General features: G+C 47.1%; 1 protein-coding gene across 1 annotated transcript; it reads right to left on the bottom strand.

The window, feature by feature from the left end:
* Nucleotides 1-3,955: 3,955 nt before the first annotated feature.
* Nucleotides 3,956-10,411, bottom strand: ackr3b (atypical chemokine receptor 3b). The gene is made up of 2 exons (XM_063212587.1): nucleotides 10,252-10,411; nucleotides 3,956-5,543 (listed from the first exon to the last, which is right to left on the bottom strand). Exon 2 carries the CDS (start codon nucleotides 5,502-5,504, stop codon nucleotides 4,419-4,421), a length of 1,086 nt encoding a protein of 361 aa, XP_063068657.1. The 5' UTR covers nucleotides 5,505-5,543; nucleotides 10,252-10,411; the 3' UTR covers nucleotides 3,956-4,418.
* Between the last annotated feature and the right edge of the window lie 337 nt (nucleotides 10,412-10,748).

Here is a 10,748-nt window from a genome sequence, read left to right as displayed (position 1 = left end):
GTCTCTGTCTGTTGACTACTGCAACACCTGGTCCCCCCCCCCCACCCCGACACACACACACACACACACACACACACACACACACACACACACACACACACACACACACACACACACACACACACACACACACACACACACACACACTACAAAGCTGTCTCCACAGAGGCCAAGTGGGATACATCTGTACAGTTGGCTTTCATTATGGCACCTCTTTTCCTCTTTTTGAAGACCCTTTGTGTCTCCCCTTCCTGTGTGTTAACGTACAGCAGGGGTGGGGAACCTTTTTCATTCCAGGGGCCACTTCAAATTCATCCGACGGCCGTAAAAGTCCTCCGAGGGCCGTATTATGAGCAAAAAACAGGATTTCTTCCTGCACTTTAGGCCTTTATTGAAGGCAGCTAGCTTTAAAACAGAACCCACCTTATCTAGGTCCACTGGATATAAGTTAATTGTATTGCAAATATATTTTCTAAGTTTCCTTTACTAAATATGTCATATTTCATGTGAGGCTGCATAACATTAAAACTATATCGGGGGCCGGATACAACGGCCTCAAGGGCCGCAAACGGCTGACCCCTGACGTACAGTGTGCAATGCATGCATTCTGATAGTTGGAAAGGGGCATTAAAGGATAGTTCCGGCGTAAAATGAAAGTTTCACCATCGCTTTCTCATGCCACATAATGTATCTAATGATGAGCCATTCTGGGCAATGCCGCGCCGTTAAAAGCTCATTTTAAGCTTTTTGGCGAAAAACGCAGCCAATGCATCACGGTGGGGCCAATTATAGGCCTATTATTTTCCAATGTTTACCCGCTATAAACAACTTCAGAAACGATACACACTTCATCACAAAGGTCTCGTCAATCAATCCGAGGCACAGAGAAGATCATCGGACCACAGTCTTTCACTGGCCAGTGTTTTCAGAGGTGTCTCACTGTTGCAACTCTCTGACCCGGATGCAGGCTACTCAATCAGGTGGCTAGGTAGGCTAAACATGGTCCGCGGTTCTTACACCGGCTGCGACCGTAAATGAAAAGCTGGAACCCCGACCGTTTTCACCGACTGCCACTGTCTAAACCAGCCATATTACGGGAATGGCTAATAGCATTAGAAGTGGACGAAACTGACATAAAAACCCTGAGGGATCGCTACAACCGTGTATGGAGGGAGCATTTCGAGGATGATGACTACAAGAAGAGTAAGGGAGATGGAACACCTAAACGAAACCGTCTAAAGATGAATGCTGTACCAAAAAGGCGCATGGCTATGGAGGTATGTTTGAAGAGAGAGAAACATGTGTAAATGTGTCTGGCTCATGAATTTTGAGTGTCTGTGAATCTGTGAAACTTGTTGCAACACCGCGCGTCTTTGCCAGCAAGCACTCTGTTTTGGGAAGGCATACAGGTGCAGTAAATGTAGCCCACTACAGGAGATAAATAAACTGTCAAAACAAACTAGCGCGGGATGGCAAGTGAAATTGTGAAATTGTGCGACCTGAGGCATTTGATGTGGTTGATGTCAAGCATGCTAGAGTAGTTTCAGTGAAGTAGACACTAATTAACCAGGGCGCGCGAGGTCAGATGGACCATTACGCAACGGAGGAGGACAGGAGGAATTTTATAAAGTCGTACTAGAATGTAAGTACAGCACCAGTAGTGTGTTATTACAAAGTTGAATCCATGTTATATTATACCATGTTGCAATTACTTTGTAAGAGTAGTCTGCCTACCTGATCGAACGTCTGGGAGTGATAAAACCACCTGGGGCTACACGTCCGGGAGTTGTCTCAGTTGGGAGTGTCCATCTGCCACCGGTACTCTCCATACAACTCTTCAAATCTGCTGCCTGCACACACGGTAGTCGCGATCCCTCCGGGGTTTTATGTCAGTTTTGTCCACTTCTGATGCTATTAGCCATTCCCGTAATATGGCTGGTTTAGACAGTGGCAGTCGGTGAAAACGGTCAGGGTTCCAGCTTTTCATTTTACGGTCGCAGCCGGTGTAAGAACCGCGGACCATGTTTAGCCTACCTAGCCACCTGATTGAGTAGCCTGCATCCGGGTCAGAGAGTTGCAACAGTGAGACACCTCTGAAAACACTGGCCAGTGAAAGACTGTGGTCCGATTATCTTCTCTATGCCTCAGTTTGATTGACGAGACCTTTGTGATGTAGTTTGTAGCGTTTTTGAGGTTGTTTATAGCTGGGAAACATCAGAAAATAATAGGTCTATAATTGGCCCCGCCGTGATGCATTGGCTGCGTTTTTCGCCAAAAAGCTTAAAATTAGCTAACTCCATAACGGCGCAGCATTGCCCAGAATGGCTCATCATTAGATACATTATGTGGCATGGGAAAGCGATGGTGAAACTTTCATTTTACGCCGGAACTATCCTTTAAAGTATTGGTTATTCATACCGCTGCTATAGTTGTCTAAAGCCCATGTGTGCCAATACTATATAATGTTTGGTACACCATATTAATTATTGTCACCTCTTCTTGTATTTTTACACACACACACACACACACACACACACACACACACACACACACACACACACACACACACACACACACAGTGGATGCCTTCTGATGGTAAGAAAAAAGAAGAAATATACTGCTGTACTTGTGCAAAGTCCCAAGTGTGGCTATGGTATACTGTTTGATATACCATATTGATTTCAAGTTAAAAACCTGGGTTTGTGTGAAGACATGTGCATGTATGAAGGAGGTGAACATATTTGACTACGGACTAGTGTGTGTACTTCAATGTGATTCACTAGTCCAAATGGGATAAATGCAGAGAAAGAATTTCCCCTACCTAGGGGACCAAAATTGGCTCCAATCCAAATTGGCTCCAATTGGCTTCATGAAATTAAATGTATGAAAACCTCCCCTTGTCTGCTCTCTGAGCAAGAAAAGGAAAAACAGACAAAAGTGCTTTTTTGATAATAATATGCATTTATATAAATCGTTGGTTTTTTTTACTTGTGGCATCACATTAAAAACATATGAATACACCATAAAAAGAATATATAAAATGAATATATAAATATGACGTATTTACAAAATATTTACATCATAATACTTGTCACAATACATCATTGCCTGACAATACCTGCTGACATGTCTTTTTTTCTTTTTTTTTTTTACAAAATGTATCCCAAATTTGGGATAATATTATTTTTTTCTCTGATGTGTTCGCATTTTCTGACATCACATTCACAAAACCCTTTACAGACAACAATAACAACAATGAATGTCAACAACAACAACAACAACAACAACAACAACAACATTTGTCTCAAAAGCACCTGCTGCTGCCTCTGGGTTTCTATCAACAGGTTTGAACATCCAATCAGACATCTTACATCCTTCCATTTCCATTACAGTTACATGTCCTTCAAGTCCTTGTGGAAAGCTGACAGACGGACGTGTCAGCCCAGCCCAGTCAAGTCTGGCCTGTTTGACAGTGTGTGTGTGTGTGTTTGTGTGTGTGTGTGTGTTTGTGTGTGTGTGTGTGTGTGTGTGTGTGTGTGTGTGTGTGTGTGTGTGTGTGTGTGTGTTTGAGAGAGAGAGAGAGAGAGAGAGAGAGAGAGAGAGGGAGTGTGTGTGTGTGTGTGCTTGTGCGTGTGCGTATGTGTGTGTGTGTGTGTGTGTGTGTGTGTGTGTGTGTGTGTGTGTGTGTGTGTGTGTGTGTGTGTGTGTGTGTGTGTGTGTGTGCGTGTAGTGTGCGGTAATGGAGTCTTGACGGCGGGGTACACCAGTGGTCTTGAGTGCTGTAGATAAACAGACATGTGGAGCCTAAATAACTCATGTCTGGCTCCAATGGAGAGAGAAGTGAGTTTAGGAGGGAGGTGTGTGTGTGTGTGTGTGTGTGTGTGTGTGTGTGTGTGTGTGTGTGTGTGTGTGTGTGTGTGTGTGTGTGTGTGTGTGTGTGTGTGTGTGTGTGTGTGTGTGCATGCGTGCGTGCGTGTGTATGTGTGTGCATGTTGGAGACTGGGTTTGGGGTGTGTGCGTGTTTTGGGTTGATAGGAGCTTAATGGCCATTTTTTACAGGTCTGTGGCCCCTGCACACAGACCACTTTCAGCCGAAACTCTCTTCAAGTGCTTTTTCGTTAAAAGTCCTACCCAGCAGTCCTCCTTCTGTCACGGCAGTCGAAAACAAAAGCTGTTCTCTTAGTCCGTAGGTCACAGGTATAAAAGGGACCCATTTACAAAATAAAAGTAAAATGAGTATGGCCAGGAATGTCACCTCTGTAGTTCGTTTTACACATATGTTGACACATGTTTGGACTATACAGAGCTGATTTTTACACACATCAATTCTTCAAAGAGTTCGAGTTGATTCCAGTCCTCTCTGCGATCTACTGCGAGTCACAGTCCTCCTCCAGCTTGCCATCTCTCCTCAGGGTTCCTCACAGCGGAGAGTGGATGTCCACCGCCGAGTACTCCGTCTCGGAGACGCGCGAGGCGTCGATGAGCTTGGCCAGGCCGGTCTTGGTGGAGTACTTGAAGATGAAGGCCTTCATGAGGTCGTAGCGGTAGTTCTTGTTGATGAAGTTGTAGATGATGGGGTTGATGCAGCAGTGCACCACCGACAGGCACTGCGTCACCTGCAGCGCCACGCCCAGGAAGTGGTCCAGCTGGCAGCTGAAGGGCAGGAAGTTGAGCACGGCCAGCGTCTCCATGAGCAGCACGCCGTGGAAGGGCAGCCAGCAGACCAGGAACACCATGATGTAGGTGAAGATGATCTTGCGGCTCAGGCAACGCTCGGGGTCGGTGGAGGAGGACAGGGCGCGGGCCAGCAGGAAGTAGAAGAGGCAGATGACGGGGAAGGGGATGGCGAAGCCCAGGATGTTGAAGCTGAGCTGGATGCCGGCCGTCCACTCGCGCTCGCCGGGGTAGGTGGCCTTGCACACGGTCTGCTCCGAGTGAGGGCTCTTGACCGCGTCCAGGAAGTAGCTCTCGGGGAGCGAGGCGACCAGGGCCAGGAGCCAGACCAGCATGCAGATGAGGCGGCGGACGATCTTCTTGCGGCGGCTGTCGGCGTCGCCGAACAGCACCACGGACAGGTAGCGGTCCACGCTCATGCAGGTGAGGAAGAAGATGCTGCTGAAGAGGTTCATGCTGAAGACCAGGTGCGTGATCTTGCACATGGCGCCGCCGAACGGCCAGTTGCCGTGCTGCAGCAGCGAGCTGACCCAGACGGGCAGGGTGGCCACCACGCACAGGTCGGCGATGGCCAGGTTGAGGATGTAGAGGTGCGTCTCGTAGCGGTTGGTGCGCTCGGTGCGCACGTTCACCCACACCACCACGGCGTTGGCCGCCAGGCCCGTGAGGAAGATGAAGATGTAGAGCACGGAGAGGGAGTAGAGCACGGCGCTCAGGCTGAAGCCGAAGACGCAGCGCTCCACCGACGACATGTTGTCCGAGTCGTCGTGGATGGTGATGTTGAACTCGTCCAGCAGGCCCAGGAGGTCCGTCAGCTCAGCGTAGCTCATCCTTGCTGACTCTGTCTCTCTTGCTTACCACAACGAAATCTGGAAAAGATAATAAAGCTTGCTTAGAATCCTTTGTATCCTAGTATTTCCTTCAACATCATTTTTTAAATAAAATACAGCGACGTTTTATTAGGCTACTGTATACAGTGTACACCTTTGGATGTTCCTTCCTTCCTACTAGCGGACTTACACAAAATTTGAAGGCGATCATAAAATCTACACAATTTCCTTCAGAAAATCTGCTTCATTTCCTGCAGGATAAATGGCTCAATGTCTTAACTACTACATTGCAGGACACATACTGCTCTTGAATATATGTTCAAGATATATATTCATATATGTTAGCAGGTTATCTATGAGTCAAGGTCACGCATATAATAAATGCCACACATAGGATACACACATGCTGTCAAGGACATGTGTGTCAAGTCAAGGACTCATACACTGCATGTGTGGCCTGTGTGTAGCCTGTGTGTGTGTGTGTCCTTCATTTGCCATGCCACCATCATTGCGAGGTCACACTGTGTCATTTCCAATGCCACTTGTCCCCCCCCCCCCAAGAAGCACACCAGAAACAACATCTGTCTCAAATATGCACAGGCCGGAGGGAGACATGCATAACAAAAGCGCAGGTTTATTTACACAAAATTAACGGGGCATAATCCAAAACATTTCAAAACACTCTGGGGTTAGGTGTCCAGGGACAGGAACTCCTGCTGCTCCCTAGGAATGTTTTCCCTCCCTGAGCGCCCGCTGCAGCGCCAGCGTGAAGAAAGACATTTCCCAGGCTCCCTCCTAATCTCCCAATAACACAGAAAGAGAGAGAGAGAGAGAGAGAGAGAGAGAGAGAGAGAGAGAGAGAGAGAGAGAGAGAGAGAGGGAGGCTAGCGTCGGCCCTTGGCCATGAGGATCAAAGTGTGAAGTAATAAAAAGGGGCTGATGCACCAGCACCGCTACGGCTGCAGCACCAGTACCAGCACCACCGCCAAGCATCATCCACACATCTGAGACGAATCTGCCACATCTAACGGGCCTAAATCATGCCTGCTGGGAGGAAGGATGGAGCATGATGGAGCGTGGAGGAAGCTCACAGCAGGAGAGAGAGAGAGAGAGAGAGAGAGAGAGAGAGAGAGAGAGAGAGCTGCTGCTGACCTCACCCCTTGAGATGCGCAAACCATATGCTCAAGAAGAACAGACACACACCTGACGAGACTGACACACAGAACTGAAAAAGCATCAGGGAAAACATCACCAGCATTTGTATGTAAGTGACATAACACTGCGTAGTCAAAATCTCAAAATGTATTCTTCCAAAATCATTCAGTGGTTCATGAAGCTGAAGAGGGGTGAATGGCAACACTGAATTTACTTCGATGCCTTGCATTGGTTTCTAGGACTCATTCGAACTAAGAGATTCTCTGTAATTTTCTTCCAGTCACTTTCACTTTCTTAACCCATTTGGCTTGCAGGACTGAGGTGCCAGCAGTCAGAATTTCTTCCCTCTAAACACATGACTTTCAATAGGACATAGTGGTAAGTGGAACGCGAAGGCATTCAACACTTTACAGAATAAAGGACAGAGGAGGGTCTGCCAGTGTCACATGTAACAACAACATCCTAAGGCGCTTTTAACTGTTTTTAAACTGCAAATAATTCAAAGCCATGAAACAGATAAGTGTCTATTTCAGCCACGGCCCCAGAGGTGAGAGGTGACTCGGTCATGAAAGGGCCCCCAGACACTTCAGACGGTGCGGGGCCCTCCGCGCTTCAACGCACATGAAAAGGGGCCAAGAGAATGCCGTTTCTATGACAGCACAGGGTTGAAAGGTCCAGCTCGTCCGATGCAATATTCTCTCAAATACAACGCGAGAGACGAGGTTATTGGCTATTGAGGTGCACTCACATACACAGGGCTGAGATTATGGGAGGAAGGGGATGGTACAGGACTTGAAAGAAAGAAAGAAAGAAAGAAAGAAAGAAAGAAAGAAAGAAAGAAAGAAAGAAAGAAAGAAAGAAAGAAAGAAAGAAAGAAAGGAAATACAGAAAAGGCAAAAAGAATCCACACCATGCTCAGTCTCACTAGACTGAATTTGGAAGAAAAAGAAAAAAAAAAGTACTACAAAATAGTAACAATCAAACCAAAGAGAGAAGAGTGGCTTGATTGAGTTTGAAATGATTTGCACAGTAATTTAGACCTTCTCACTGCAGCCAATTTAGAGAGCCGGTTTTGTTGTTTGTTTCTTTTTGAAATTAGCCAGCTGCCGTGACCTCTGAACAGAGATGGAGCCTTAAAACTAATGCGGTTATGAGTAACGTGAGCAGTGGAGACAGACGCCCCGACGTGACCTGTGTGGCCTAATCAGTGTGGACCATGCAGACAGCAGCCTCCTAGCCAGAGGTTAAACGAAAACAAAGACAGCCTCGTGCCATTTCTCTCTCTCCCTCTCTCTCTCTCTCTCTCTCTCTCTCTCTCTCTCTCTCACACACACACACAGACTATACAAATCCTCTACACATCAACACACCTACACACACACACCTCCACACACACACACACGGTATACACGCCCTCTGGACATCTACACACCTCCACATACACACCTACACCTACACACACACATACACACACACACACACACAAACACACCCCCTCTTACTACACACCTCTACCTTTACAGCCATCCACTCTGCCACGCACCAGCGACACAGGACAGAGTACGGTAATTGGCCCAAGCTGAATGTAATGCCTAACCTGCCCCTCCAGGTGCCATAAAACCCGCTCTGCTGAAAAGCAGCAGCAGCAGCAGTAGCAGCAGTAGTAGTTAGTGGGAACCCACTAGTTTGACGCCCTTTCGGTACTGATGTCTTACGTCACATTTCAAACAAGCGATTGCAAGGGTTGGGGTTAGGTTTAGGGTTAAGGTTAGGGTTAGGGTTAGGTTTAGGTTTAGGGTTAAGGTTAGGGTTAGGATTAGGATTAGGGTTGTATGACTTAAGACATCAGTACCGAAAGGGCGTCAAATTAGTGAGTCCCGTAGTAGTGACTGGTGTACCACCTGACCCCTCCCCTCCCTCCACCAATCCACCTCCCCAGAAACTCGGCCGTTGTAAAGCGGTTGATTTTATCTCACTGTTGCTATATTAGAATTCATTGAGGGATATCCCTTGGAAACACAATGTGCACATGCTGTAACTCTTATCAGTTTATGATTTATTTGCTCTACTCTCGTAGTGTGATCACATTTTTGACAGAGTGAAGCAGTAGTAGCAGTAGTAGTAGCAGTTCTACTAGTAGTAGTGGTGGTGGTGGTGGTGGTGCACCACCCTTCCAGCTCTCCTGAAACTCTGGAGCTGTAAATCTGTTGATTTTACACCACTGTGGTCACCAGCCCCCTTCACCTGATCCCACGGCCCCAGGCAGCCAGCACGCACCACCGCACAAAGAGCTCCCTGTGCGGACCCCACCGGCTGCCACCACTGCCTCCCCGAACCAAGCCAAAACCACCAAAGACACACACACACTCTCTCTCTCTCTCTCTCTCTCTCTCTCTCTCTCTCTCTCTCTCTCTCTCTCTCACACACAAACACACTCTCTCTCTCTCTCTCTCTCTCTCTCTCTCTCTCTCTCTCTCTCTCACACACACACACACTCCCTCTCTCTCTCACACACACACACACACACACTCACACACATACGCGCACACACACACACGCACGCACACACGCACGCGCACACACACGCACGCAAACACACACACACACACACACACACACACACACACACACGCACACACACACACACGCACACGCACACACACTCTCTCTCTCTCTCTCTCTCTCTCTCTCTCTCTCTCTCTCTCTCTCCTTCGCTCTTTTTCTCTCTCTCTCTCTCTCTCACACACACACACAGAAACACACATTTTTCTCTGGCTCCATGTCTAAAGTCTGTCGCCAGTCGCACTATTTCATGCTCCTTTCTCCCACTTCCACCTCTCTCTGCATATCCGTCCTTGAATGTGTCATCCCTCTTTTATAGATGGTCATGATGCTTCCAGATACAAGACTATGCTATTTGCCAGCTTCAGTTCTGCGTTTGATTCTGAAACGTGCCGTCCAATGATATTGTAAATTTTAATTTCAGAATATCTGCACCCCTCCAGAAACATCCAGCGAAAATATAATCTGAAATGTAGTAACATAAAAATTCCCTAACACACAGGGATGCGCTCTCTAAGTAGGTTACAAGACCAGAAAGAAAACACTGCAGACAGGCGACCATGAAATACTCTGATAGTCAAGAAAATTCAACATTTAAGGCATTAATAATTAAAACGCATAGCCAACCAACACACAAGGCAAAGAAAAAAAAACCTACCTCTGTCTCTCTACCTGTCCTAGTAGCGATGTAAAATCACTCTGAGCCACTCGTCTCGTGCGCTGTTCAATACGGCGCACACTAGTTCTCCTATCTTATCTGTCCCATACATACAATGCCGTCTAATCTAAAGACGCGAACAATTCTCCCGTGATGGTAGCCACTGTTAATCTCGATGCCACACACTGCGCGAGCCAAGATGCCTTCACATTAATTAATGGGAGCTGATGGTGGCGAGATCATCAGACCCTCGCTGCATTCCAGAATTCTCTCTTTCAGAAGAAAAAGAAACTGAAGTCCCAGTGCAGAAAACCACGATAGCAATCTCTAAAGCACAGTCAGTTTAGTTTGTTATTATAAAAGTGTGCTTACCCCAGAAAATCTCCCGGCTCTGTAAAACAATACGTCCGTGTAAAGAAGCTAACTCGCCCAAGTCCTCTCAATGTGTGTGTGTCTGTGTGTTTGTGCCTGCGCGCTCGTGTGTGTGTAGGTGAAAGAGTGCTGGTGTTCGCCTCGGTGTGCTCCCGAGTGAGGATGCAGGGATTGAGCGGCAACGGGGTCTTTACACTTGTTAATATACCAGGGAGAGCAACGCCTACCGAGGCAGGTCGGAACCCTGAATCATCGAAGTTTCTGTGTTATAACAATAGAACAAAAGAGCTTTGCGCAAAGAACGGACGTCCACTCCTAAAAATATTCCTCCAAAATATACACTCTAAAGCTGCATTTAAATTCAAGCACAACAGCAAATGTTAAACGAAAGTCTGTTATGCACAGCGTGCGTCAAGGGAAACGTCTTGTCTTCCTGGTGTCAGGTTACTCTCGAAATCCCAGCAAGGACAACTACTATACAGACGGCAACATATATT

The sequence above is a fragment of the Engraulis encrasicolus genome, chromosome 12 (genome assembly GCF_034702125.1).
Source record: "Engraulis encrasicolus isolate BLACKSEA-1 chromosome 12, IST_EnEncr_1.0, whole genome shotgun sequence".
Taxonomy (NCBI): domain Eukaryota; kingdom Metazoa; phylum Chordata; class Actinopteri; order Clupeiformes; family Engraulidae; genus Engraulis; species Engraulis encrasicolus.
Note: the sequence above shows the minus strand (reverse complement) of the source record. Positions and strands in the feature narration are given on the sequence as shown.